The sequence below is a fragment of the Theobroma cacao genome, chromosome 4, assembly GCF_053813885.1.
Source record: "Theobroma cacao isolate CCN51 chromosome 4, ASM5381388v1, whole genome shotgun sequence".
In the NCBI taxonomy this organism is placed as follows: domain Eukaryota; kingdom Viridiplantae; phylum Streptophyta; class Magnoliopsida; order Malvales; family Malvaceae; genus Theobroma; species Theobroma cacao.
The window spans coordinates 24,763,957-24,791,367 of NC_142642.1; the positions used below are offsets into that span (position 1 = coordinate 24,763,957).

General features: G+C 34.6%; 2 protein-coding genes across 8 annotated transcripts; both read left to right on the forward strand.

Moving 5' to 3' along the window:
- Positions 1-6,181: 6,181 nt before the first annotated feature.
- On the forward strand, positions 6,182-7,801 carry LOC18601592 (F-box/kelch-repeat protein At3g06240-like). Of its 3 annotated transcripts, none has more exons than XR_016025777.1 (2): positions 6,182-6,690; positions 7,551-7,793. XR_016025777.1 is itself a non-coding variant. In XM_088805300.1 (2 exons), exons 1-2 carry the CDS (start codon positions 6,608-6,610, stop codon positions 7,751-7,753), a joined length of 1,008 nt encoding a protein of 335 aa, XP_088661426.1. In that variant the 5' UTR covers positions 6,576-6,607; the 3' UTR covers positions 7,754-7,801. The 3 variants fall into 3 exon arrangements, 2 of the variants coding, with proteins under 2 accessions (XP_088661426.1, XP_088661427.1); XM_088805300.1 differs by having other exon boundaries at positions 6,576-6,708; positions 6,847-7,801; XM_088805301.1 differs by having other exon boundaries at positions 6,578-6,690; positions 6,847-7,801.
- Positions 7,802-10,373: 2,572 nt separating this feature from the next.
- Positions 10,374-16,210, forward strand: LOC18601593 (F-box protein CPR1-like). Of its 5 annotated transcripts, none has more exons than XM_088805298.1 (4): positions 10,374-10,648; positions 11,960-12,601; positions 14,172-15,373; positions 15,935-16,210. In XM_088805298.1, the coding sequence occupies exons 2-4, from the start codon at positions 12,513-12,515 to the stop codon at positions 15,946-15,948; spliced, it is 1,305 nt and encodes a 434-aa protein (XP_088661424.1). In that variant the 5' UTR covers positions 10,374-10,648; positions 11,960-12,512; the 3' UTR covers positions 15,949-16,210. The 5 variants fall into 5 exon arrangements, with proteins under 5 accessions (XP_088661424.1, XP_088661425.1, XP_017975313.1 ...); XM_088805299.1 differs by lacking the exon at positions 11,960-12,601 and adding an exon at positions 13,902-14,004; XM_018119824.2 differs by lacking the exon at positions 11,960-12,601 and having other exon boundaries at positions 10,375-10,648; positions 13,902-15,373.
- Positions 16,211-27,411: the final 11,201 nt, after the last annotated feature.

Genomic DNA, 27,411 nt, shown 5'->3' on the forward strand with positions numbered 1-27,411 from the left:
TTGCGTAGGTCTCTTCTCTGTGAACAAGCCATGAGAAATGTGACAAAAGGTGGTAACACAAGCATAACAATTCCTTTGTCCCCCAGTCCTTTTCTAGCATGCCTGTGGCTATTCAAAACTAATTTTACCTCCCCATCTTTCCAACAAATCACACAAATGCGAGTCTAAATATAATGTACTGCTGAACTCTGCTTTCTTGAATGAAATTTTCTTTATTAGAATTTACAACCAGCCTTCCACTCTCCTGCTGCCCTGCCAGGGAATCTGAGTATTGTAGGGAAAGAACAAGCCTCCTGAAAAATTGGAGCCATTTTCCTTTCAAAAAATACCGGCCCTACTATGCCAGAGGTGTGAGGTGATTCAGATTACTTTTAAGACTCTTCAAAACAGTCTAAACCTATTTGCTTAGATTTCTGCTTCATGTCACTTGATTTAAGGGAACAGGTTGTCATCAATAGAATATGTACAAAAGCAAAATCTAGTCAATGCAAACACAAGGAAAATTGAGTTGCCCGGATTCACACAAAAATTAAGTTCTTTTTAATCGAAATTAAGAGAAATGAAGCAAAGAATGCATCTAAATTTTTTATACATTCTGAGAATATGATTTCAGATATATAGTGTTGGAATGACGTGAAACTCAGAGATAACAATTATCATACGCATCAAAAAATAAAAATTTAAACTTACTATGTCATGTTGTCACTCATGAATCATTTTGGTGGTTTTAATACAAACAAAACTAGAAGAGAAATAATAAAAAAATAATATTATCTTACCAAGTGATGTGGCTATCACGATGATACCTGTTCCTTGTCTAACCCATGAACACAACAAAAGGAGCAAAGAATTTGAGCCATTCAAATGCTTAACCTCCAACCATTGCACGCATGGTTACACTTGAACTTTTATAAGGAGGGAGCTTTCTCAATTATGCCTTTGTGTTAGTAAGGTGAACAACAACTTGTCCTCTCCGCATCACTCTCTTCTTAGCCGAAAAAAAAAGTTGGAAACTATTTTTCAAGTCACTTAAGAAAGTGTGCGGCTAGGCTTTCTTGTTAGTTTCCTGAGGACTCAAAAACCTTTAATGTTTCAGTTGTATTATGAGGAGTAGCTGAAAAGTAATATTGATGTTGAGGTTAATTAACTTCTTAAATTGCAAATAAGGCTTCAATATTATGACCTTTTATAATATTGGTACAATACTTAATTAAACCTTTTTAATTAAGTCATTGTAAATTAAAATTAAAATTAAATTAAATTTATTTTATTTATTTGCAATAAGGCTTTAATATTATAACTAATTATAATATTGGCCTTATACTTAATTAAATTTTTTTAATTAAGTCCTTAGAAGTTCAAAACCTAGTGTATGATATAAGTTCAAATCACACTCCCAATTTATTTCATAATGCAACTTATTATGTGTTCGCCATTAGGTTCCTTACATATTGACAATGGAAGTGAATTATAATTTTTATTAAATTAATTAATTCAATTCTATAGATTAAGATTGATATATAACAATGTATTATAACCACTCAATTGTTAGGAGAGTCAAAGGGTTCTTTGACAATCTTTCAGTGTACAGTCTATCAGTGTAATTCATTTTCTCATCATATATCCCGAAAATAATAAGAGTATGGTGCAGTGTCTACTCTTATTTAGGGATATCAACGGGTAAGGTACTTGTTAATTTCGAGGTACTCAAACCCTAACCCTATTAAAAATCAAATATCCTAACCCTATTAACTACTTGAATAATTTTAAAAATGATTACCATAACCCTAATACATTCCCACTATCCTCTAATTACCTTAACCTGTTTAAATACTTGATTAGATAAAAAAGTTATTAAAATCTTTTTCATGGATACCCAATTACCCAATTAACTATTCTAATCTCATAACTTCCCTTTAGATTTATGATGACATTTAGTACTTTACAATGCAATGTGATTATAGGTAATGTAATTACAAGCAATGTGATTACATAAAAGATAACATTGCATTGTTTGGTATATAAGTAATATAATGATTAAAATGCAGAGAAGATAATATTGCAGTGTTTGTTTTACAACTACTTTACAGGGTATGTAATGTTAATTTCTAAAACTATCCTTATATATTAAAATACAAGTTTAACATGTATTTTTTTATTGTTAATTTTTATATAATGTCATTTTTAAATATATTTTTAATGTCATATATTTTATTTTTCATTTCTTGTTACAGGTATATATTTTATTTTTAACATAATTTCTTATATTATATATTTTATTTTAATTTTTTTCTTTAAAAGATAGTATTTTATTTTTATTTCTTAATATGTTTTATGTGTATATATTAACGTGATAGCTTCCTCTCTTGTTTATGAATTTACTAGTAATGATGAATAGTATGAAAAAAGAAAAAAAAAACTCAAATTGTCTTTGCAATGCTAAAGGAAGAAGAAAAAAATGAGCAATACACAAATGTTCTCGTTGACACTGAATAACATCACATGAGATTTTTTTGTTCAAATTTTAGATATTAGAAAGACAGATCAATCAAGTCAAATAGAGCTAATTATTGCTGTCAGAATCTCCACCAGCCGTTGCATGTCGTGCAACAGACTGTAAATTCTTTGCTCCTCCTAGTTAGGCTACTAAGTTATAGCTACTCGAGTCTGTTTTTGCATTTCATCCCTACAAACCCTTAGGTAAGTATCCGCCTCCTGCTGCCTTGTTGAATTCTCATCAAATTGTTTGTTTGTTTGCTTAGAAAACGGAGGAGAACAAAGTGGGAAAAACAAACAGAAAACGATGCTTCCTTGTTGTATTATTTCTAGTGCCTTGGGTCTTGTCAAATATGCCTATTCTAAATTTTCACTCGAGCCAGGAATTGGAATTCTTTGTGTTACTTGGTTTTTGTCATTAAATTATGATATATCTGCTTGCCAAGAAACAAGATGGAGTACATATCTACTTCTTGTTGAAGATTAACCCAGAAATCCAACGTTTCTTGCCAATCAAGGATCAAATTGTTTTATTGATAAAACAAAAATATAAATATGAAGAAAACTCCAATTAAAAGAAAAAAACTCAATTTGAAAAATATAAAAAGAAGATAAAAAAAAGAGAAAGAAAAAGAAGAATGAGAGATTTCAATCCACAATTTTAGATGATGAAGAAGTAGGACCTTATTAGCTAGAAGAAGGAGGAGCGACTTTAGCAAAATAGAGAAGCAGCAAACCCTAAACCCCAAAAACGACAATGAATAAGATTTGAAAGGGATTGTGAATAATTTTTTTAAAAGATATTGGGTAAAAATATCCTTAAGAATATTGTAGAGTGTAATATAATGTGATTGTATTAGTTTTGGATTGCAATCACATTACATCCCTTGATTGCAATGTAATTGCATTGCAATCTTATATTGTAGTGGTCTGCTGCAAAACAAATACTGCAATGTAATTTAATTAGACACATTGTAAGAAATGTGTTCTCATTTCTCTCACACCAAATGCCACCTATATGTTATAAGTTTATATAAACAAAGGTATATATATTGTAATTAATAATTTTATGAGTTATAATTTTTGTAATGTTAATACAAAATAGAAAGTAAATATATTTATATTTAAAGTACATATATATACACACACACATACATAAAAAATATTTTAATATATATAAAATAGTAATTGTATTCCTTATAAATGAATCTAATATATATATATATATATATATATATATATATAAAGTATAATATTAAAAGATATTACAAGTTAATTAATAATTATAGTTTCATGAATTAATTTAATTAATTATACGAGTTTGTCCTTAATTACATAAAATTGAAAAAAATAACTAAGATTTAGAACTATTCTAATCTCACAACTTCTCTTTAGGTTTATATAAATTTATATAAACAAAGTTATATATATTATAATTAATAATTTTATAAGTTATAATTTTGTAATGTTAATACAAAATAGAAAATAAATATATTTATATTAAAAGTATATATATAATAGTAATTATATTCTTTTTTAATATATATTATTTATATTATTTAAACATAATTAACAATCTAATAATTTTTTAATTTAAATATACTAATGTTATCATATTAATAATTAGAGTAACCATATGTTTCATATATTTGTTAGGTTTTAACAAAAAAAATTACTTGTAAAGTTGGTAAAGTTGTAAAATTTTAATTTAATTATTAAAATAATAATAAAATATTGATAAATAGTAATCATATTCGGATAACGGGTACCCAAGGGGTGGTACTCGAACCCTACCCAAACCCGATACGGGTAGTACCTAAGGGGTGGTACCCAAACTTAGATCTGATAATTTTGAACACGATACATTAACACGACACGAGAAGACACAGGTTAAACAGGTTTTGAGTTTAGTTTTAACGTGTTTCGTGTCTTAACGCGTCAGACAAGACAAACACGTTTAAAACATGTTTAAACACGTTTACTTAATCGTATTATCGTATTTAAACGTATACGCGTGACACATTTATTAACCTATTAAAAATTAATAGTTAAAAACTATTTTAACCTTATATAAATAATTTTAAATAATTATTTTAATAAGTTTTTTTAATTTTATAAAGGGTATAATGTAATTATACATGCTCAACCCTAATTTTTAACTTTTAGTGATTATTTGATGTTATTATTATTTTTGTTTTATTATAATTATTTTTATAATTATAGATTTTAAATTTAAATAATAAAATTATATTTAATTATAAATATTTTTATTTAATCATGTTAAACGGGTTAATCGTGTTAAACGTGTTAATCGTGTTAAACGTGTTATTAATCGTATCGTGTCGTATATTGACACATTTAATAAATGTATTAATCGTGTCGTGTTGTGTTACACGTGTATTAAACGTGTACGTGTACATGTTTTAAATTTAAAACACGAATATTAAACGTGTCGTGTTCGTGTTTAGCCTTAACCTGTTTCATGTCTAATCATGTCTGACACGTTTACGATATGTTAACACGAATTGCCAAGTCTACCCAAACCCTACCCAAACTCTATATGGTAGTAAAATCACTACCTGAACTCGTCCCAAACTCAATTATAAGATACCTTAGCCCTATATAATCGGGTTGGATATCAGCGGGTACCTTATAACCAGGTGGCCATTGCCATCCCTACTCTTATTGATCTCCATAATCGTTCTTGAGGTTAGATTATTAGTTTTATAGAGACTTATGAAACTCTTTTTCATAATCTCCAAGTCGTCTTAGTCAAGGATTTCAATAAGCTAATATCAACCAAGAACTATTAGGATATGTCTCCTAAATCACTTGGAGTGATGATTCTTTTCTTGACTACACTCATTTGCCTTCATATGCTTTATGCTATACCCAAAAACATCTTGTTTTGACATCTTTAGTTAGGCACCTATAGAGATAAAATCAAAATATATCACTTCATATATAAGACAACCTAGTATTTCAAGTCTAGGGAGTATTTACACAACTTATATATGAGAAGTATTATATAAACACTTGAGTGAAATACCAAATGCATTTCTCATGGCATGTCATGTTTAATTAATTTTCTCTCCTAGGCAAGCACCTACATTGTAGTTTCAAGTATTTTTATATTTCAACCTGTGAGATCGGTTGCTTACTTCTCAAGTAAAAAACATAGAATATATTAGTCTCTATATATCATTGATGTTCAGTTTCAATGATACATTGATCAGGAACATTTAGAGATTATGTTTTGATGTATAGAGATCTCATAACTGTAAACCATTACAGTTCTTTTGCAAAGCATATTAATCTCATGAACTTCATCTAATTAGACTTATAACCCATTGTAATTAATATCTTATTGATAAAGGAAAACTTCTAATAATTTAATATGAATGATATTGTTACATGATTGTAATTAAGTCTTAACCAATTCTAATTAACTGCAGGGCTCATCCTAACATATATTGTATCTATGTTCACAGTAGAGGTTTTGTGCAATAACAAGAGATTCATTGAGCATATGAGATTCCCTCCAACCAACAACAAAACTTAAGCATCAGAATTATTTGATATGCTCGTTGAAGGGTATCTAGGAAAAGATATGAGAGAGAAAAGAATATAATATATTCTGTGAAAAAGCATTTTCCTTAATCTTTCTCTAAGAATCAGTGCTTAACGTATATGCCACAACTTTGCTGAGTAAGGCAGCAAGAATAAAACTCATGCAGAGGTACCAGAAGGCTAGAATCCTGTCAAAGGTACATAGTAAGAATCCCCTCATTAATGTTAGTCCCATATTTCGAGATTGAGATTGGATGATTAGGTAATATTATAGGATTCTATGTCAGCCTGTGAAAATTATATTGCAACTACTGGTTTCCAAAAAACGATGACAAATTTATGGTAAAAAGTTGAAAAGGAAAGAACTAGGAATGATGGTATTTGGTAGGAGCACTCCTTGGCTTTTTCTCTACCACATAAGTAGATAATATAAGAGATATTGAAGCATGTATAGTGTTTTCTTTGAACCTGTGGGTAGAAGAGAATATAAATGTGGGGTTTCTTACTATGTATTTGACAGTAGCTGAAGGAGAAGAGCCAGATGCAGGGCTTTGGCAATCTGCCAAGAGACTTGTTCCTCGAAGTCTGTCTCCGCCTGCCAGTAGAATCTTTGACGCGATTCAGGTGCGTTTGCAAATCATGGTATGCTCTCTTTAAGAATCCTAAATTCATTTCCATGCACCTTAGCTATAACAGCAGCAACAATGAATTTGTTCTTATCAAGCGCTGCCTCCTAACATGCTTAGGAAAGAAAGTAAATATGTTCTCATTGGTCAGCAGCAAGGACTTTTCTTTTGCAAATGTAGCTGTTGATTTACCCTTGTATAAGAAAGAGCCATATCTACAGCTTTTGGGTCACTGTGATGGCATTATTTGTCTATCAAATTATAGAGATGACATAGTTCTATGTAACCCTGCTACCAAAGAATCCACGGTTCTCCCGAAATCCTGTCTCCCCTGTTTTTCATCGAACCCAAATTTGATTCCCCGAACGAATGCCCTGGGATTTGGTTATGACCTGAAAAATCAACAATACAAGGTGGTTAGGATTGTGTCATATTTGGAGGAGTTTGGTGACCACAGCTTACCCCAACTTTCCATGGTGGAGGTATACACCATGGGAACTGATTCCTGGAGAGAAGTCAAGAATGTCAAGGTCTCTGCCAATGTCCAATACTGTCCAATTCCATGTTTTGACACCTACTTCAATGGAGCATTTCATTGGCATGCTATGGACTACAACAATAATGAAGTCATCCTTTCATTCGACATGGGAGAAGAGGAGTTCCAAAACATATCAATGCCAGATTTTCTTTCCGTTTATGATCATTCCATCTGCAGGAGTCTCCTGGTGTGGAATGGTTGCCTTGCTTTGATAGTCTATCCAGGAAAAGGAATTGAAAAATCATTTCAGATATGTGTGATGGAAAATTATGGGATGAAGGAATCTTGGACTAAAAAATTAACTATTGGACCTCTTGCAGGAGTTGAACGGCCATTGATATTTTGGCAAAATGATGAAGAGATTGTGATGGAAGGAACTGATGGACAGGCAGTGTCCTACAACTTCATCACAAAAGACATCAAGAATCTTCGAATTTATGGGGTTCCAAAATCGTTTCAAAGTCTTACTTATGCAAATAGCCTTGTCTCAATCAGGAGAGGGAATCAATGCTTGATGAAATAAGTTATTATCGGTCATGAATAATTAAGAGGTGGTTCTGTTTGATTGACACTTTCATTATTATTTTTTTTAACTTTTACTGTGATTAACTATGCTATTTTTTTCCCCGACCAATCACTTCTGCATAGTACAAAAATGTCAATCTTTTTAGTCTCCTTGCCCACTGGGGAGCAAGTGTCATTTTCTCAAAATTTGTGGATTCTTGGCGGTTAGGATAATGTTGTCCACTCTCCTTGTGAAGTACATTATCAGAGATTGATATTTTCAATTACTTGTGTCACAAATAAGCGAACCTTTTGCATCCTGGGGAGAGGAAAAGAAGAGTAACTTTGATAAATGACAACAAAATTATCCTATCTTACATTTATTTATCTACACCAAATATGACATGATATAATATTTAGAAGAAAAATTCTCAGTATAAGATGAGATCTTTCTCTTAATTCTTTAATGATCTTATTGATCTTGTTTGTTTGTTTGTTTTAAGTTTTGGTTTAGGGCATAAATTATCTAAAAAAGAAAGACATAAGATATAAAATCATATGTCTTACTTTTTTTTTTTTGTTTTGAGAAACGAAAACTTAGAATTTTAGTTTCTGGGTAACTATTATGTATTTATTATTAAATCAAATATTTAGATATAAATTATATTTTATTTTAATCTTAAATATGTATTTATTATAAGATAAGAAAAAATGAGATAAGATCGTAAACTCTTTTTTAGAGAGAAAGATCTTATCGATATATTTATCTCTTTTTTGTATTTATTTTATAACAATAAATCATATGAGGGAGAGATTTTACATATCAAATTAAACAAACCCATTATACATCTTATTTGGAATATATATACAATAGGGTGATGATATAAATGCTTGCTTTCTTTTTTTTTTTTGGGTGCAAATTATAAATGCTTACAAATTTAAAGCTAAAATCACTTTAAATTGTCTTTCTTAAAAATAACTGTGGGTATATATTAGGAGAAAATTACAGATAAGTTTGGGAATATTAGTAATAAACCGTGTGCCGCACATTTAAGTTGATTTCTTCTATCCTCTCTTTTTTTTTTTGGACTTGCTTTGATTAAGACATTTACTCCACTTGTTACCAAATGAAAGAAAATGGAAGGAATTAGCTAAACGAATAAAAGAAAAAACCTTGATGTGACGCTAATTAGAGGGAGGAAAAGATACAAATTTGTATCTTACCATATCTGTGTACATATTACGTAGTACAATCATCAAAGCACACAGTATCTTCTTAAAAAAACTACCCACACCCACACACACACACACAATATAAAAAGCAAATAAAATTAAAAAAAATAATGCATTTTAAATGAACTTAGGATGAGGTGAGGTGATATTTTCAAAACTTATCATTGCCATGCCTTATCCAATACCTATCTTTCAAGCAAAAAGGTCCCTTCATTTCAAGATGGGGTGATACACCATTTGACAACAACTTGATTTCATCATCATCATCATCTCTACTCTTGGTATGTGTAACTTATCAATTATATGGATTGACACAAAAATAAAAAAAAAGAAAGAAGAAGTGGTCCAATTGATTTCCATGAATGACTAAAAGAGAGAAATGGGAATCTCATCATTTCTTTTCAGAAAGTGCCCACTTCACCCTACTTTAGTCTTCTCAGGCCAAACTACCCAAGTATAATAAGGAAATAAACATAAATACTAATGCACTGTTCCAACAAGATCTAGGGTAACCTTAAAAAACAGAAACTTCCAAACCCCAAACCTTAGCACCTGCAAGAAAGAAACAACATTCCTAGGAAACAACAAAGGACTTATCATGATTCTTCCCGTTTGAGAAATATCAGCATAGAAGACTAGAATGTCCCTCAAAATATCTTGAAGTTACAAAGGGGTTCAAAAATCCAAATGTTAGTGAAAATCAATTAAGTTTTACACATTTACTATAAAATATTGGAATATGCAAAGATTAGAGCAAGTTAGAGAAGATATTTGTGACATATTAAGTGAGTTGGCTTAGATTGAAAGAAAAATTACTAAGAGTTTCTAATTTTTTATGCTATTTGCTTGTGTAATTGATGAGGTTATAAAATTAAAGTAACTACGTTTAGGATGAACAGTTATTTCATTTAGTGTTCATTATTGAGAGCATCTAATAAAGTCTCAATTATGGAAGCATCTAAATAGTAGGAGTACCTAATACAATTATTAGCAGTGGAAGTATTCAAAACAGGCATTAATCTAAATGATTATCAATTCTTTTTGATCAACACTTGGCACCAGATTTTGTGTTAGAACAGTTTGCACTTTTCACACCCATAAAAACCCTATCATTCCTTAGGTGTAAAAGTCTTTTAACCAGTTTAATAATCTTTTCATTTTTTTGTCTTTTAACCAGTCTTGGCAGGAACAAAATCCCTTGTTTCCTTCCTGTCACTATGTGCACATCCAAACGTAGTGGAACAGTTTTTATTCAGGTTGGGAAGTAATAATAACTCAAAAGGGTATCTATCTAGTAGAAGAATCTCTAGTAGTACATGGAATAGCCTTTCCTTTTCAAAGACAGTGTCAGTACGTGTAGCGTTTTCCTTTCCTTTCCCATGGATATTTGGATAATGATGTGCTGACAAACAATACAACTCCAAAACCAAAAACCATGAGTGAAAACCGTCACCCCTTCACTCCGCACCTCTCATTATTCCCTTTTATTTTCCTTCTTCCGTCTTCTTTTCATGTCATCATCTTCTTCTTCACAACAATTTCCTTATCTTTCCTTCTACTTTTTTATTCTCCATCTTTTGTAGAAAAAGCTTGAAACTATCAATTCCTTGTTTGGCCTACAGCTTTACCAGACACAATCCTTGAAACCCAATTTTCCTTGATGCTATGGGAGCCAATTAAGGTATAATTGATTTCACTGATTTTAATTTCCTTTAACATGTTTGTTTATTGAATTTTTCTTCATGAATGTTCATAAACTTGAAAGGGTATTGTTTGAATAATTGTTAGAACAAAACCACAAAGTTTCCTTATATGTTTGTATTTGTTGGAAACAGACAAAAATAAACTGTTATGGGAAAGAAGGACTCTGGTATATGCTAAAAAATTTTTGCTGTCATCTTAATTTGGAAGAAAGGGTCGTTTTTGAAAATTTGAGATGCTGCCAAGGGTGTTTTGGTGAATTTCTATTATTGATTGCAGTTTGGTAAATAGAGCTGTATTTGGACAGTAGTAGGATATATGTATACATATATATATATGTATATATATTTCTAATTCTTTGTTGTAAAGTACCAAGGAAAATATGCTGATGTTATAGTGGCACGTGTCATCATGTGGAGACTTATGGAGCAATAACAATGGGACAAAAGATATCCAAACAATTTAGTGGCAGAGGGAGACTAGTTCAGGTGGCTTGGTTTTATTGGTGCTTTTTGTTAGGCTTGTTTGCTTTGGGCCTTGCTGTATTGATGATACGATCAAAATTTTGTTTTCTTTCATTAAGTTCAATTCTTGGAGTCTTAGCTTTACTAAGGAATTGAGAAATTAAGCATATGCAAAATTAGGATTTCTAGTTTTTAAGGTTTGCTTTTAAATTTTGTTAATTGGTTAATTTGTGGTGGGTAGCAGTAGACCATAGGCGAGAGGGTGAGGTGAATATCTGTATTTGGAGGCTTAACTCAAATTTTTATGGAGACAATTTGGATCAGAATTGGACATATTGATGTAGAGGAAAGATAGAACGATGAACCTTGGCCAAAAAAGCAAACAAAAAAAAAAAAAGATAGGATGATGAATGAGGGTTGGATATCATATATGATTCTGAATTTGAGGCATTTGAAGGCAGGGGCCATAAATCTTTCAAAAACGTTATTTTACATTGCTTAACTTTTTCATTATCCTACACTATTTTACAAACATATGTATAATTTTGCTTTAGTTACTCAACCATGCATGCTATATCACTTAGTATTTTCGAAGGGCCTTTTGTTGAAAATTCACATATTACGACTGTACTTCATGTATGGGAGGGTTAGTATATTGATGCAAATGGAACTTATATGATAGTTGTCATCGAGTCAAGTGCACGATAAACCACTTAAATACATTCATCTTCATATCTATAAATGTTTTATAATAGAGCTTTTTTGAAGTTGTAATTTGATGAGATCCTAGTTTTCTTGAATCGGTTACTTATAGTCACACTTTTCAGAACCCAAATTTGTTAACAGAATTGTGAAGCACAGCACCACCCTACCTTTAGAAACAACAGAGTCAACATGTTTTAACCATTTCCAGCAGACAAAGCTTTGAGTGAAGCATGAGTGTGGCTGATTATGCCTATTGACAAAACCAGCCCCAAGAGACAAGAAGGCTAGAAAAATGTCTAACAAAGCAATCACAGCCTACAAAGAAATCTGAATAAAAAACCATAAAAAGAAAGCAGGGAACCCTTGTGCTTAAAAGGTCCTGGCTACCCATTCTAGTTATCTATTACTCTTATGGCTGCATGAATTTGATTTTCCCAAATCATTATTAGCAAGAAAGATGAGGAAGGTCATTTGAACACTTTTAGCATGCATTTTCCAACAAGAGTGACAGAATACTTTTGGATATGTAATTAACAAAATGAGAAGACTAAAGGTTTATGGAGTTATTGAATTCCTTTGATATTTTGGAAAAATGATGAGATTCTCGGGGAAGGCAATGGTGGAGGTGTTGTGTCCAACAGTTTTGGCAAACAAAAATTAACAATCTTCCAATTCATGGGTTCAGAATATTGTTCACAGTTTTTGTTTATATGGATAGCCTTGTTTCAGTCAGAGGAGGGAATCAAATGCTTGATGGAGTACAGGTAAATATGTTTAAGAGCCTCTGGTTTTTCTATTATTTAGCTTGGTAGTGTGTTCAACAGATTTGGGATTGAAATCAATTTCATTGCTTAGTTGAAGGGACTGAATAGAACCTATCGCTTTGCATATTCTTAACTGTCTATGAAGTGGAGTATTAAACAAAGATAAGTATAGTTTTCAGCGACCATTATCGTATTGCCCTTTTAGATCAGATGTTTTACTCTAAATCTTATTGAGTTCTTTTTGTCATTGAAAAATATATTTACTTCTATCTGGGACCAGTCGGGAAAATATAGGAGGAAATGACCTTCCAACTTTGGTGGAAAGAGTATCACACTGTTTGCGGTAGGGAAAGCTTGCTGATGCTCTTTCCTTTACATATATCAGTACTTCAAAATGTTTATTCAATACATAGCAGGACTTAAAATTTTTAGTCATGACCTTTTTTCTCAATTCGCGATTTTTATTGAAACTAGATATTTTCACTCTTATGACCAGATTTTTGAGGCACCATGTCATCGAGCTTTCAATTTTGTGAAGAAAAAAAAAAAGTATCGGGTTTATTTATTTTCAGATCACCTATATAAGAACCTCATTCCTGAGTATCTATGTTAAAAAGCTCTAGGAATCACCCAAATTTTGTGCACACTTTTCTCAGGAGTATAATTTTTGAAGCAATGTAAATATGTGACATACCTCTTGAAACATTTGTGACGTGTTTTTTTCAATAATAATGGCCACATTTTGCTAGAACTGTGTGTTGAACTCTAAGAGATAAAGAGGAAAATCATAAGCAGTGACAATAACATTTCAATCATAAGATGGCGGAAGAGCAAAAAGATTTTCTTTCATAGGCATTGCCAAGGAAAAGCAAATGTTTCTCTGTCCTGACAAGTGCCCTTCTCTTAGATTGATAGACAGAAAATGTACTCAAAAGCACTTCTCTCTGTTACTGTGTTTATTTTCTTTACAGAAATATGCATTAAACTCCTGAACCAACTGTATCAATAGCAAAAGTCAAGCATCTGAATTATTTTAAATGCTCATTAAAATTCTTTTGAAAGAAAGAAAAGAATATGATGACACAAGATTTCCCCAGGAATCTGTGCTTAAAGTATATGCCCCAACTTTTAGAGAAGGCAGTAAGAAACAAAACTCACCCACCAAGTTTGGAATACTAATGAATTCGTAATCATCAAGTTTTGAGATAGTGAAACAGCACCATGCCAGTCCCAGTTTCCACATTGGGATTGCATGATTTGGGAGTGTAAGATTCAAGGACTTTTAATTCTATGATTGCAGGGCTAAGGAAAGAAAAACAATTCTAACACGATTATCAGTTTCAAAAACTGATGCTAAATTGATGGTAATAACTGAAAGGAAAAGAAAGCAGGTATAATATTTGGTAAGTTCTGCCATACAACTATTACTATTCTTATCTTAACCTGTTTTTTAAAGCTCTCCAAGATTTGCTATGGCAAATGCTTATTGATGCAGGTATATTTTTCGGGGAAACCATGAGTTTCGACAAGAGTATAAGCATGAGTTTTTGATAATAATGTGCACATGCAGGGTTTTGGCTTCTCTAGTTATTGACTATAGGGAAGGAGAAAAGCAAAAAGAACCTAGAATGGAGGGCTTTGGTGATCTGCCAAGAGACTTGTTCCTTGAAATCCTCTTACGGTTGCCAGTGGAATCTTTGATGCGATGCAAGTGCGTTTGCAAATGTTGGTACACTCTCATTCGCAATGCTAAATTCATTGAATTGCACCTTAAGTACAACTGCAACAACAATGTATGTGTCCTTCTCAAGCGCTGCCTTCTGACATGCTTAGGGAAGAAAGAAAATATGTTGTCTTTGGTCTGCAGCAACGGTTTTTCTTTTGTAAATTTAGATGTTGACTTGTCTTTGTATAAGAAGGAGCCATGTTTGCAACTTTTAGGTCATTGTGATGGCGTTATCTGTCTATCAAATTACAGGGATGATATAGTTCTATGTAACCCTGCAACTAGGGAGTCCATGGTCCTCCCCCAGTCTTGTCTCCCTTGTTCTCCATCAATACCAAATTTGATCCCGCAAACCAGTGCCTTGGGATTTGGTTATGATGCAAAAAGTCACCACTGCAAAGTTGTTAGGATAGTTTCATATTGGGAGGAGATAAATGAGAATGGTTTACCCCACCTTTCCAGGGTTGAAGTCTACTCTTTGGGAACTGGTTCTTGGAAAGAAATCAATGTTAAGGTCCCTGCCCATGTCTGGTATTCTCCATGTTTCGAAACATACTTTAATGGATCCTTTCACTGGCATGCTATGGATGATAACAGAAATGAAGTCATCCTTTCATTCCACATGGGAAATGAGGAGTTCCAAGTAATACCAATGCCAAGTTTTCTCTCCATGTATGATTATTCGATGTGTAGGAGTCTTTTGATTTGGAATGGGTGCATTTCTCTAATAATCTATCCAGGGAGGGGGATTGAAAAATCATTTGAGATATGTGTGATGAAGGAATATGGAGTGAGGAAATCTTGGACAAAAGTATTGACAATCGGACCTCTTAAAAGAGTGGAAAAGCCTTTGGTTTTTTGGAAAAATGATGAGATTCTAATGGAAGGCACTAACGGACAGGTGGTGTCTTACAACCTTAGGACCCAAGAAGTTAAGGATCTTCCAATTTATGGGGTTCCAAAGTCATTTGCTACTCTTGTTTACGTGAATAGCCTTGTTTCAGTCAAAGGAGGCTATCAAATGCTCGCTGAAGGAGATAATACAGGTGAAAAGGTTTCAACTCTTGTTATATTTTCTTTTGCACAAAGGTCTTTTTATATCTCTGTTACTTAGCATTGGAGATCCATAACAGATTTGCATCTTTTAAAATCATTTTTGCTGCATTTGTCTTAACCCTTTTGTTGCCCATTCAAAGAATTGAACATGCTTAAAGTTTTGCTATATATATATATATATACACCAACTATTTAGAATTTAGCACAGAAGAATTGTGAATTTTCCCAACCCTTTCTTCCTTTTCTAACATGGCCTAGAGGCATACAGGATGAGTTCCCAATTTGATTTGAGACATATTTTTTAGTCCATTACAAGTAAAGGTATAGTTTGTCTGTTAAAGGAAAGGCATCATTATTTTCCATAAAAGAGGTGTCATTTCTGCTAATGTTCATATTGTCTTGAAATACTTACATCCTTAGGCCTGTAAATTACTTGTAGCAGTACATGCCTTGGTAATTTGTTTCTTAGAACATATCATGGTTTAAAAGATATGTTGAAGCTACAAGAATTTTCTCTCGTGTATTTCTGCTAATCCTAGTTTTTGTCTTAGATTTTGGTTGGTGAAGGCTTTTCCACCCTGGATAACCTTCCGAAATGCTTCCTTCAGTATGAAGCAAAGGTTGAGAGCCCTGTACCATCATGAGTGAGACATACGGGGAGGATGGAAAGTCAATGTTGCCAGGTTCAATAAATAAGAAAGGAAAAATGAACAGAGAAATAATCTTCAGTGTACAGATGATATCATAAATGTACAGAAAAATTACCATCCTAAATTTGGGTTTATCAGAATCTTTGTGCTATAAATAAAGATTTTTAAGATCAATAAGTGTGGAATTTTTGAAATTTTTTTTGGTTTGGTAGAGCCAGGATAGTGTTGCCGATTCCTACCTTACTAAGTTCCGGTTGTTGATGTTGCCATTTATTCCTGTAGAAAATATTTAGATTTAGGGATTTGATGTTAGCCTAGACATTGATATAAAACAAATGTTCATAGCGTCAAAAAACATATGGAGGAGGGGAAGAAGACAAAGATGTGCAAGGTTCTGTTTTAGGATTTGGCTGCTGGGCATCGTTCTGTCTTCTTTTTTTTTCCACATTAATAACTAAAAAGATTTTTTATATTATCATCCTAGTCGTTCTTTACAATCACGATCTCTCCATAGACTGTCTTGTTCGATCCCAAACCTCCACAACCATTTAGTGAGCAAGATCTTATTTTTTATCTCCAGATCAATTAACCCAAGTCCTCCCTTGTTTCTATAAGTACAAATGCTGTCCCAACTAACATAACCGATTCTCAATTCAGAGAAATCTTCTTTAAATCTTATCCAGTTCATTTGGAATGCCTCGAGGCATTTTAAATAAGGACATACAGAATATAAGCAGACCACTCAACATTGATTTCAGTGAAGTGACTCTACCTCTTAGTGACAACAATGTGGACTTCTACCCTTTCAACTTCACCTCAAATCGTTCAATCACTGGTTTCCAGATTTTCAGTGATGCTTGATTAGCACTTAACAGCAACTGCAAATAAGTAGATGGTAAGACACTTGCTTTACATTGAATTTTTACTGCCCACATATTCAGTTCTGTCACATTAATCCGTACCCCTATAACATCACTTTTCTGAAAATTGATCTTTAAGCTTGACACGATCTGAAACCCACGTAATGCTTTTTTTCATGTTAAGCAAACAATCTTTGAATGCCTCTTTTCACTTGTGTTAGTAAGCTTAAGGGAAATTCTAAGAATATTTGGGTTGGTAAGAGTTTTTCGTAAGCTCATCAAGTGAATTTCTGACACACAATTTAAATGGGTGTTGTGAGAGTGATAATACCTTCCTTATACGCAACTGTACTCTTAAACTTAAATTTGTTTCGTAAACCAAAAGTGTGGTGGCTCCTAAACCAAATGCAGCACATAGCCTCAACAATAACTCCAAGCGCATAGCCAGCAAATTTGCGCCAACTCCAATCAATCATAGTCAACAAGAAATCCAGCCAAGACAAATTTACAATCTAATTTTTAACACGAAATTTGTGTGCACATGACCTGAATCTGTACCACCCCATCATTACCTACCCAACATTCCGCCTCATCAAATCACCAGCCATCATCTTAACATTCTTTCCGAAAACCACCCTCCCCCTACCCCTATATAAACTCCCCCCACCCACCACTCATTTAAACCCCAATAGATGACCTCTATTCCTACAATCTCTCTCTACAACTCAAGCCAAGCCATGGTAATTCCCCACTTTCTCCTACCATCACTTCAAAGACATGAGCAACCCCCACCACTCCCTCCGTTAAGAACTTCCTCACCCTCTACCTTGAGCTAGACTCTTCTTCCCCCCTGGTTTCACCTTCAACTCCTTCATCCTCCCTATCTTACTTACTCAAAAATAAAATAAAATAAAAAACATGATCAACACCGTCGCACCTCCCCATAAATACCAACTCCTCATCTAACCGTTTTCTCCTTGGCCCTCCCTCCCCCTACTCCCCATAAATGCCTACTCCTCAACTAACCTTTTTCTCCTTCAACCTTTTTCTCCTTCACCCTCCCTCCCCCTACTTCCATCCCCCACACAACTTTATTAACTTACTTCAACCTATTCTCTAGATCACACAAATACATCAAGGTGCACTCACAAAGCTTTCTTTTCTTTCTTTCTTTCTATCTTTCTTTTTTTATTTGTATTTTACACATCAAGATTCTACAAAAGGGTCATTAAAAAACAACTTTATATAAAAATATCTCTCTTCCTGTCTAAGGTCTATAATCTTAATGCATTAAAAGCCCTCATCTTTAAAGTCTCCATAGATACCCAATTTTAGTTAATTATTATTTCTTTTAAGTATTGTCTTACGGTATGAGAACATCATGAAATAACCATGTCACATGGGAAAGTGAAAGTAACTTAAAATGAGTGGCAAGATTCACTGAATTATCTTCACTTTTTGGATGTGTCGTGACGTGCTGGTCCGAGAACCCGTCCGCCAGACGCGGGCGAAAATTAAAATCCGTGTGGGAGTCGCCACCAATCTTTTTTATCTAAGGTGTGATTGGTCACCTATTAATCCGATTCTATCGACGAAGTTCTAAATTGATTTTAGATTCGTCGACAGAACGAGAACTGGTCCATGTTTTCAGAGATGGGTTCGGGAGTGCGGTTACGCACGGAGAAGGGTTAGCACCTCCGTGGCGCCCGTTCCACGAACGGTACCATTTAATCTTAAGTTATCTTAATATAGCATTTTCTTAATTTAATCCCTACTTTATTAATTAAATTTTTGTTAAATTGACAGACTGAGTTTTTTATTTGGTTTTACGTATGCACATGATGCGAGCGTAAAATGATGTCATGACTTATTTATTTTAAATGATGGAGTCGGTAATCTTTTATTGAAAAATTATTCGAAGACCATCCCAACGCTTTGGTGAAGTCTCGAAATTCTCCTCACCTAGAGATATCCCCGGAAGAACTCATCTCTACAAGCTCCTCGGGGAAATGCCGTCATCGGGATTCCCACACCATTTGCAAAATAAGAGTGGCATGCAATGACAGTATAAAATGATGATATCTACATGCACGCGTTTATTGATTGTTTAAAAATTTTTTTGATTATTTATTATTTATTTTTTTTATTTTTTTTGTTTTTTTCTATTTTTTATTTAGATCCGTATCTTTTAACTAATATTGTTGATTAACATTTAACTTGATTATATAACTTGTCGAATAAACAATTAATTAATTTTTTTTAAAACGATTAAATTAACTTTATTCAGTAATATTTATTTAAGCTAATTAACTAATATTATTAATTTAAATTCCGATGCAACATTATATAAATTTTTTATATATATATTATTTTTTTAACAATAACTATTTGGCTTAACGGGTATTGGAGTTTAGAGTTCGGATTTATCCCGACGCTTCGGTGAAAATCCGTCTCGAACTTTGCACCCAAAAAAAAAATCCACTTAAAAAAAAGCAACTCTTTGCCTTTCTTAAGTGAAATTTTTCCAATAATCATTTCATTTTTTCATTCATTTATATATATATATATATATTTATATTCGTATCATGTATTTTTGTATGTATATTATATTTACAACTATCTAAATATATTTATAATATAACTATTTCTTTCTCTTTTTTTTTATTTTATTCTTCGCATTTACTTACTCTTGTTATCGTTATTATTATTATTTAATTGTTTATTTGATTTCTTAAATATATTTTTTCTTATTTATTATTTTATAAATACATTTATAATTTTTGTAAAAACTATATTGAATGCTAATAAAATTAATTCTAATAATATAATAACCCAAATAACAAAAAATGCAAAACTTACCTAATTTTGAGTCCGACGAAACTCAGATGAATTCAAGAGCCCACAACTTTTTTCTTGTCTTGTTTCTTGGTCAACTTGCTTTGTCTTCTTTTTTATTTTCCTTTTCTTTCTTTATTTTCCTTTTTTTTTTCTTTCTCTTTTTTCTTTTTCTCTTTCTTTTCTTCTCCCTCCCCGCGAGTCCCCTTTCTCTTTTTTCTTTTTCTTCTTTCTTCCTTTCTTTCTCCTTCTCCTTCTTCTCCCCGTTGGCTTATTCTTTCTTTCTTTCTCCTTCTCTTTCTCTCCTTTCTCCCTGCGGATCTCCCTTTTCTTTTTTCTTTTTCTTCTTTCTTCCTTTCCTTCTCCTTCTCCTTCTTCTCCCCGTTGGCTTCTTCTTTCTTTCTTTCTCCTTTGCCGACCTCTCACCTCTCACCTCTCTCCCTCTTCTTCTTCTTTTTTTTCTTTTGCCTCTTTTTTTTTTTTACGGTCCTTTTTGGGTTTTTTTTGTTTCCGTTTTTTTTGGCTTTTTTGCAGGTGCTCCCTTAAAGAGCCGGGTTGTCCGAAAATTTGGACAACCCGGCAAAGGGGGTTCTGGCACCAGGGAGTTGGTGGCCAGAACCCCATCACGCGTAGTGGGTGGGGGACGTACGCCCAGCCATCCCTCTTTTTTTTTTATATATATATATTTTTCTTTATTTATTTTATATATTTTATTTTATAATTTAAATTTTTTGTTTTAGGTGTCTACAGTTGCCTCTCTTTGTACATTCTTGAGAATCAAGGATAGTGCAAAGACGTAGACACCACATTTGGCTTATCTCGAAGCCAGTTGGTTTAATCAAATCGATCTAGACTCGACTTATCTCCAAATAAGTTCGATTTAAAATGAAATTTCTAGACTTGATCTGGGCTTGACCCATGTTGGAACAAATTCAATTAAAATTCCTTGGTTTAATCTAGGCTCGACCTATCTCACAACAGGTTCGATCTACAAAATTGAAGTTCCTAGACTTAATCTAGGTTTGACCTATCTCACAACAGGTTCGATTTAAAAGTTGAAATTCCTAAACTTAATTTAGGCTCGACCTATCTCACAACAGGTTCGATTTAAAAATTGAAATTCCTAAACTTAATTTAGGCTCGACCTATCTCACAACAGGTTCGATCTAAAAATTGAAATTCTTAGACTTAATCTAGGCTCGACCTATCTCACAACAGGTTCGATTTAAAAGTTGAAATTCCTAGACTTAATCTAGGCTCGACCTATCTCACTACAGGTTCGATTTAAATTCTTTAATGCTAACTTAATTGGATTAACATAAAATGAAAAAAAAAAAACTCAAATCTTTCCATCAAAGTTTTACAATCTCAACCCTTTAGGTCGAGTGACTTTCTACCTTCGACGCTTGGGACATGAATTAATTTTGATTCTTGTCGAGTGCGTGGCTAAGCATGTATGCATGATTGACATGATTGAATGCTTTTCATGTTTACGATTCATTAAGGTTCCAAGACCTTCCTCTTGCTTCATCGGATTTTTCACTGCAACTTTCGATCTTCTTTGCCTGTTTTCTTTCCTCCTGTAGAATTCAGGTAACTCCAAATTTTCCCTTAAGTACCCTCTTTTTTGACATCTGACTTTGTCTTTGGTTCAGGGCTCTGCCATTCCTTTTTTCATCCTTAAGTCTTTTGCTGAACAATGAGTGTAATTTCTTGCTTAATTAGTTTATTCCTTTTACCAATTATCATTCATTTATATGACAATCACTATGTGAATCATGGGATGGTAAATAACGAAAGAGTTAAAATAAAGAGGCGAAAAAGAACTTCATATATGAGAAATCAAATGGTTCAAGGCAAACAGAATTTACAGGGTAAACATTAGATCTTTAAATAATGAACACTCAGACCACTAAAAGAAAACAATTTGATATTCGACTTCAAGAATTGTCCTTGATTGATGCTTTGAGCAAATCTGTAGGTTGCAGATTCCTTAACTTCCCATACTTTGTGAAATTGTGGAGCTCCAATCATGGTGTATTTCTACCTCAATCTTTAGGCTGACATCCCCAAATTCCATTCTATCTTCCTATTTTTCGACCTCAAGCCGCCCTTTTTCGGGTTTTCGGCATGAGCCTCCTCCCTTAGGTACGAGCTGCCCTTTTCGGGTTTTCAGCACGAACCCCCCCTTTAGGTACGAGCTGCCCTTTTCGGGTTTTCAGCATGAACCCCTTCCGTTTTTTTTTTCTTTTTTTTTTTAAGCATAGTATTTCTTCACCGCATCCGCATTTGTTGGATTAGGCAGATCTCCCCCATCCATGTCAGCCAAAATCAAAGCTCATCCTGAAAAAGCCTTTTTTACCACGTATGGCCCTTCCCAATTCGGCATCCATTTTCCCCAAATATCAGTTTGATTAGGAAGTATTCTCTTGAGAACCAACTCTCCTTCTCGGAATTGCCTGGGATGAACTTTTTTCTCGTATGCTTGCATCATCCTTCGTTGGTACATCTGACCATGACAAAGAGCCGCAAGCCTTTTCTCATCAATCAGATTCAACTGTTCGTAGCGGGAGCGAACCCACTCGGCATCTTCCAATTCTATCTCCATCAACACCCTCAATGATGGGATTTCTACTTCAACAGTTAGAACTGCTTCTGCACTGTATACTAATGAGTACGGAGTTGCCCCGGTGGAGGTACGCACAGAAGTTCGATATGCATGTAAGGCAAAAGGAAGTTTCTCATGCCAGTCTTTATAAACTTCAGTCATCTTTTCGACAATCTTTTTGATGTTTTTGTTGGCTGCCTCTACCGCTCCGTTCATCTTCGGACGGTAAGTTTTCGAGTTATGATGCTTGATCTTGAATTTAACGCAAACATCCTTCACCATCGCACCATTCAAATTGCTTGCGTTATCCGTAATGATCCTTTCTGAAAGCCCATACAGACATATGATCTCCTTTTGGATGAACCTGCACACCACCTTTTGTGTCACATTGGCATAGGAAGCTGCTTCTACCCATTTCGTGAAATAATCAATGGCCACCAATATGAATCGATGTCCATTAGAGGCTTTTGGCATAATAAGTCCAATCACATCCATTCCCCACATTGAAAATGGCCAAGGTGTTGTGAAAACATGCAATGGGGCTGGTGGAGCATGGATTCTATCAGCGTATACTTGACACTTGTGGCATTTTCGAGCAAAGTTTATGCAGTCTGATTCCAATGTCAACCAATAATAACCAGCTCTCATAATTTATCTAGCCAACATATGTCCGTTAGCATGAGCTCCACAAGTTCCTTCGTGGACTTCTTTCATTATTTTGTTGGCTTCTGCAACATCCACACATCTCAAGAGTACTTGATCTCGACTCCTTTTGTAGAGCACTTCTCCGCTAAGGAAGAAACCCATTGCTAATCTTCGAAGAGTTCGCTTGTCATTATCCGTGACATTCTCAAGATATGCCTGGTGCTTGATGTATTGCATGATATCATGATACCACAGCTTACTATCAACCTCTTCTTCAACATTCAAGCAGTGAGCGGAGACTTCACGGACTTCTAAATCAAAAGGGCGTACATCAGCCGCCTCTTTTATTTTGAACATCGCTGCGAGGGTGACCAAAGCATCAGCAATCTGATTTTTTTCTTGAGGCAAATGGTTGAAGCTGATTTCTTTGAATTGTTTGCTTAATTCTGTAACCAGCTTTTTATATGGAACTAGTTTAGGATCTCTAGTTTTCCATTCACCTTTCATTTGACATATCACTAAAGCCGAATCTCCGTAAACATCTATCGCGTCAGCCTTCATCTCAATTGCTGCTTGTAATCCCATTACCAACGCCTCATACTCCGCCATATTGTTAGTACAATTGAAATTCAATCTCGCCGTGGCTGGATAGTACTTTCCATTCGGAGAAATCAATACTGCCCCAATTTCGTGCCCCAAAGCATTGGATGCTCCATCAAAATACACCTTCCATGGGTTAAGTTCATTGGGACCAACCTCTTCTACATGCAAAACGGCCATCAAATCTTCATCTGGAAAATCGAAACTTACAGATTCATAATCTTCATTAGCTCGATCTGCAAGGAAATCGGCGATAGCGCTCCATTTGATTGATTTTTGGGACACATACACAATGTCATACTCAGACAATAGCACTTGCCATCGAGCTATTCTTCCTGACAGGCAGAATTTTTCAAAAATATACTTGATGAGATCTAATTTTGCCACCAACCATGTTGTGTGATACAACATATACTGTCGGAGTCTTTGGGCGGTCCATGCTAACGCATAACACATCTTTTCGAGCGCAGAATATTTGGACTCATACTCCATGAATTTCTTGCTCAAGTAATATATGGCCTGTTCTTTCTTCCCAGTTTCGTCATGTTGCCCCAGTACACATCCCATTGAATTCTTGTTCACAGTCAAATACAAAATAAGAGATCTTCCGACTGTCGGTGGCACCAGTACCGGTGGATTTGTGAGATATTCTTTGATTTTATCAAAGGCTATTTGACATTCTTCATTCCACTCTCTTGGGTCTCGTTTTCGAAGCAGCTTGAAGATTGAATCGCATTTGCAGGTGAGCTGGGATATAAATCGAGCAATGTAATTCAACCTCCCTAAAAATCCTCTCACTTCTTTTTGCGTTTTGGGAGGTGGTAGCTCTTGAATAACTTGTATTTTATCCGGGTCCACTTCAATTCCTTTTTCACTTACTATAAACCCCAACAATTTCTCAGAAGTTACACCGAAAGTGCATTTTGCAGGATTCAACTTGAGCTGGAACTTCTGCAATCTCTCGAACAGTTTTTTGAGATTAACAGTATGATCCTTTTCTGTATGAGATTTTGCAATCATGTCATCCACATATACCTCTATCTCTTTATGCATCATATCGTGGAACAAAGCTACCATTGCCCTTTGGTAGGTGGCGCCTGCATTCTTCAATCCAAATGGTATTACTTTGTAACAAAACGTTCCCCATATGGTTACGAACGTTGTTTTTTCCATATCTTCGGGTGCCATCTTAATCTGATTGTAACCAGAAAAGCCATCCATAAATGAGAACAAAGCATGTTTTGCTGTGTTGTCCACAAGAGTATCAATATGCGGCAAAGGGAAGCTATCCTTCGGACTCGCTCTGTTCAAATCCTTATAATCGACGCACATTCGAACTTTTCCATCCTTCTTAGAAACTGGAACTATATTAGCCACCCATTCAGGGTACTTAGCCACCTCTAAAAATCTAGCATCGAATTACTTTTTTACTTCCTCTTTAATCTTCAGCAACATTTCTGGCTTCATCATTCTCAACTTCTGTTTAATAGGCTTGCAATCTGGTTCCAAAGGTAACTTGTGAACAACCATGTCAGTATTAAGACCTGGCATGTCTTGATATGACCAAGCAAACACGTCCACATATTCACAGAGCAATTCTTCTAGCTTCTGACGTTCATCGGATGACAGCGAGGTGCCAATCTTAACCTCTTTCTTCTCTTCCCCATTTCCGAGGTTAATCATTTCTGTGAGTTCCTGATGATGTATAATCTCCTTTTCCTCCTGTTCCAGCATTCTCGACAAATCAGGGGGTAAGCCATAGTCGTCCACCTCCTTTTCATTTTTCAATTCATCAACGTTCGGAATCATCTCAAAATCGATATTCAAATCGTTGTCTAGATTGTCTTCGTGTTCATTATTTAAAGACCTACAAACAGGTAAAGTTGGACGCGTGTATGGGCGAGTATTTATTGGCTAAAAGAATAGATGAAAGGAAACATGCAAAAAGGTTGATGAATTATGAAGCACATTATGCATTGTCATTTATTTAAATGATGAAGGTAACAGAAAGCCCTACTTAACCAAGAAATTACTCTTAACACCCTTGGGCATAGGCATTTAGATAAAATTGTTCATTACATTTCGGAAGACTTAAAGATGATGGGCAATTCTGTGGCTGTCCAATTGCTTAGCTCCTCTCTTGGCAGTACTGGATACACCATAGGGATCTCGTTAAGTTCTTCATCTTTGATCATATGGATTGATAGCTCACCAAACATCCGTGGAACCTGATTGACCTCGTCCGATGCCTTGCACCCCACGAATCGAAAGGTTTCATACAAAAAGGGAATTGTCTTTTTCCAAAATTTTTCCTCCTCACTTTCTTCATAAAACTCGATTTCTGACAAATCCATCAACTCTTGCAACTTAAGACGAAAGCCATCACAATTTTGAATGGAATGTCCAACAACCCCCATATGAAATTTGCAAGAAAGGGTGAGATCATGTCCTACTTCTTTTATCTCTATCGGTTCTGGAGTGATGACTTTTATTTTGGACAACGCCTCAAACACTCTATCCATCGGTGTTCGAATCTCGTCGACATTCTTTTTCACCCTTCGAATCATCCCTTCATGTATTGCATTCACTGTCGAACCTCCATGGTTAGGCAAGGGATTCCCATCAACATTTGAATTGTCTTTTTTGGCAAAATTTAAAAGTCCTGCCTTAATGAGCGCTTGGACCTTATGTTTTAAAGCAGTACAATTCTCGGTGGAGTGCCCTTGAATTCCAAAATGGTAATCACAATGTGTATTCGGGTCATACCATTTCGGGAAAGGTGGTTGGAGTGGTTCTAAAGGGGTTCAAGCAAGGAGTCGATTTTCTATGAGTTGCGGCAACAATGTAGTGTAAGGGACTGGAATAGGATCAAACTTTGATTTTTCTAGGATAGTTATAGGTCTTCTTTGACCATGACCAAGATTATTGGTTGAAGCTACCGGTCTTGGTGGTGGAGTTTGTGGAAGAACATTGGTTTGAAATATTGGTTGCGGGGCAGGTTGGTACACATATGGGTTTTGTGTGATGTTGCCTATGTTCGGATAGAAGGGTTAGTATAGGGGGTACGGGTAATACGGGTTAAAGTTGTGGGCTTGTTGGCTGTCGTGAGCGACTGCTTGCACATCCCCTTCTTTTTTCTTGGGCGTATTCCCTTTCTTTGAGCTGGCAACTTCATGCACTTCAATTTTGCCACTTTTGATAGCTCATTCTATTATTTCTCCCGATAAGACCAAATCTGCAAAGTTTTTTGTGGCATTGCCGATCAAGCGCACATAGAATGGAGCTCGGAGTGTGTTTATGAACAAAACAGTCATCTCCTTATCAGTGAGAGGTGGCTGAACTTGCGCTGCTGTATCTCTCCACCTTTGGGCATATTCCTTGAAGTTCTCGTTTTGCTTCTTTTCCATAGTCTGCAATGACAACCGATCAGGGGCTAATTCAGCCACATGCTTGTATTGAGCTATGAAGGCTCTTGCTAAGTCTTTCCAAGTCTTAATACGGTTTCGATCTAGCTGTACGTACCACCGAGCAGCTGACCCAATCAAACTGTCTTGAAAAAATGGATCAGTAACTTATCATCTTGAGACTGTGCAGCCATCTTCCGACAATACATGGTAATATGTGCCATGGGACATTTTGTTCCGTCATATTTTTCAAATTCCGGAACCTTGAACTTGGCAGGGATCAATACATCCGGCATTAAGCATAGCTCGGTTGCGTCCATGGTACCAAACCTATCAACTCCTTCGATAGCACGAAGACGTGCTTCTAACAGATCATACTTTTTCTGGTCTTTTTCATTTTCTCCTGTTTGTGACGAGTCCTTTCTT

Coding starts and splice junctions, on each gene's coding strand:
- LOC18601592 (XM_088805300.1), top strand. CDS start 6,608: ATGCAGGGCTTTGGCAATCTGCCAAGAGACTTGTTCCTCGAAGTCTGT. Junction 6,709..6,846: donor AGGTGCGTTTGCAAATCATG/GTATGCTCTCTT, acceptor ATTGGTCAGCAG/CAAGGACTTTTCTTTTGCAA.
- LOC18601593 (XM_088805298.1), top strand. CDS start 12,513: ATGGGTTCAGAATATTGTTCACAGTTTTTGTTTATATGGATAGCCTTG. Junction 12,602..14,171: donor AAATGCTTGATGGAGTACAG/GTAAATATGTTT, acceptor GTGCACATGCAG/GGTTTTGGCTTCTCTAGTTA.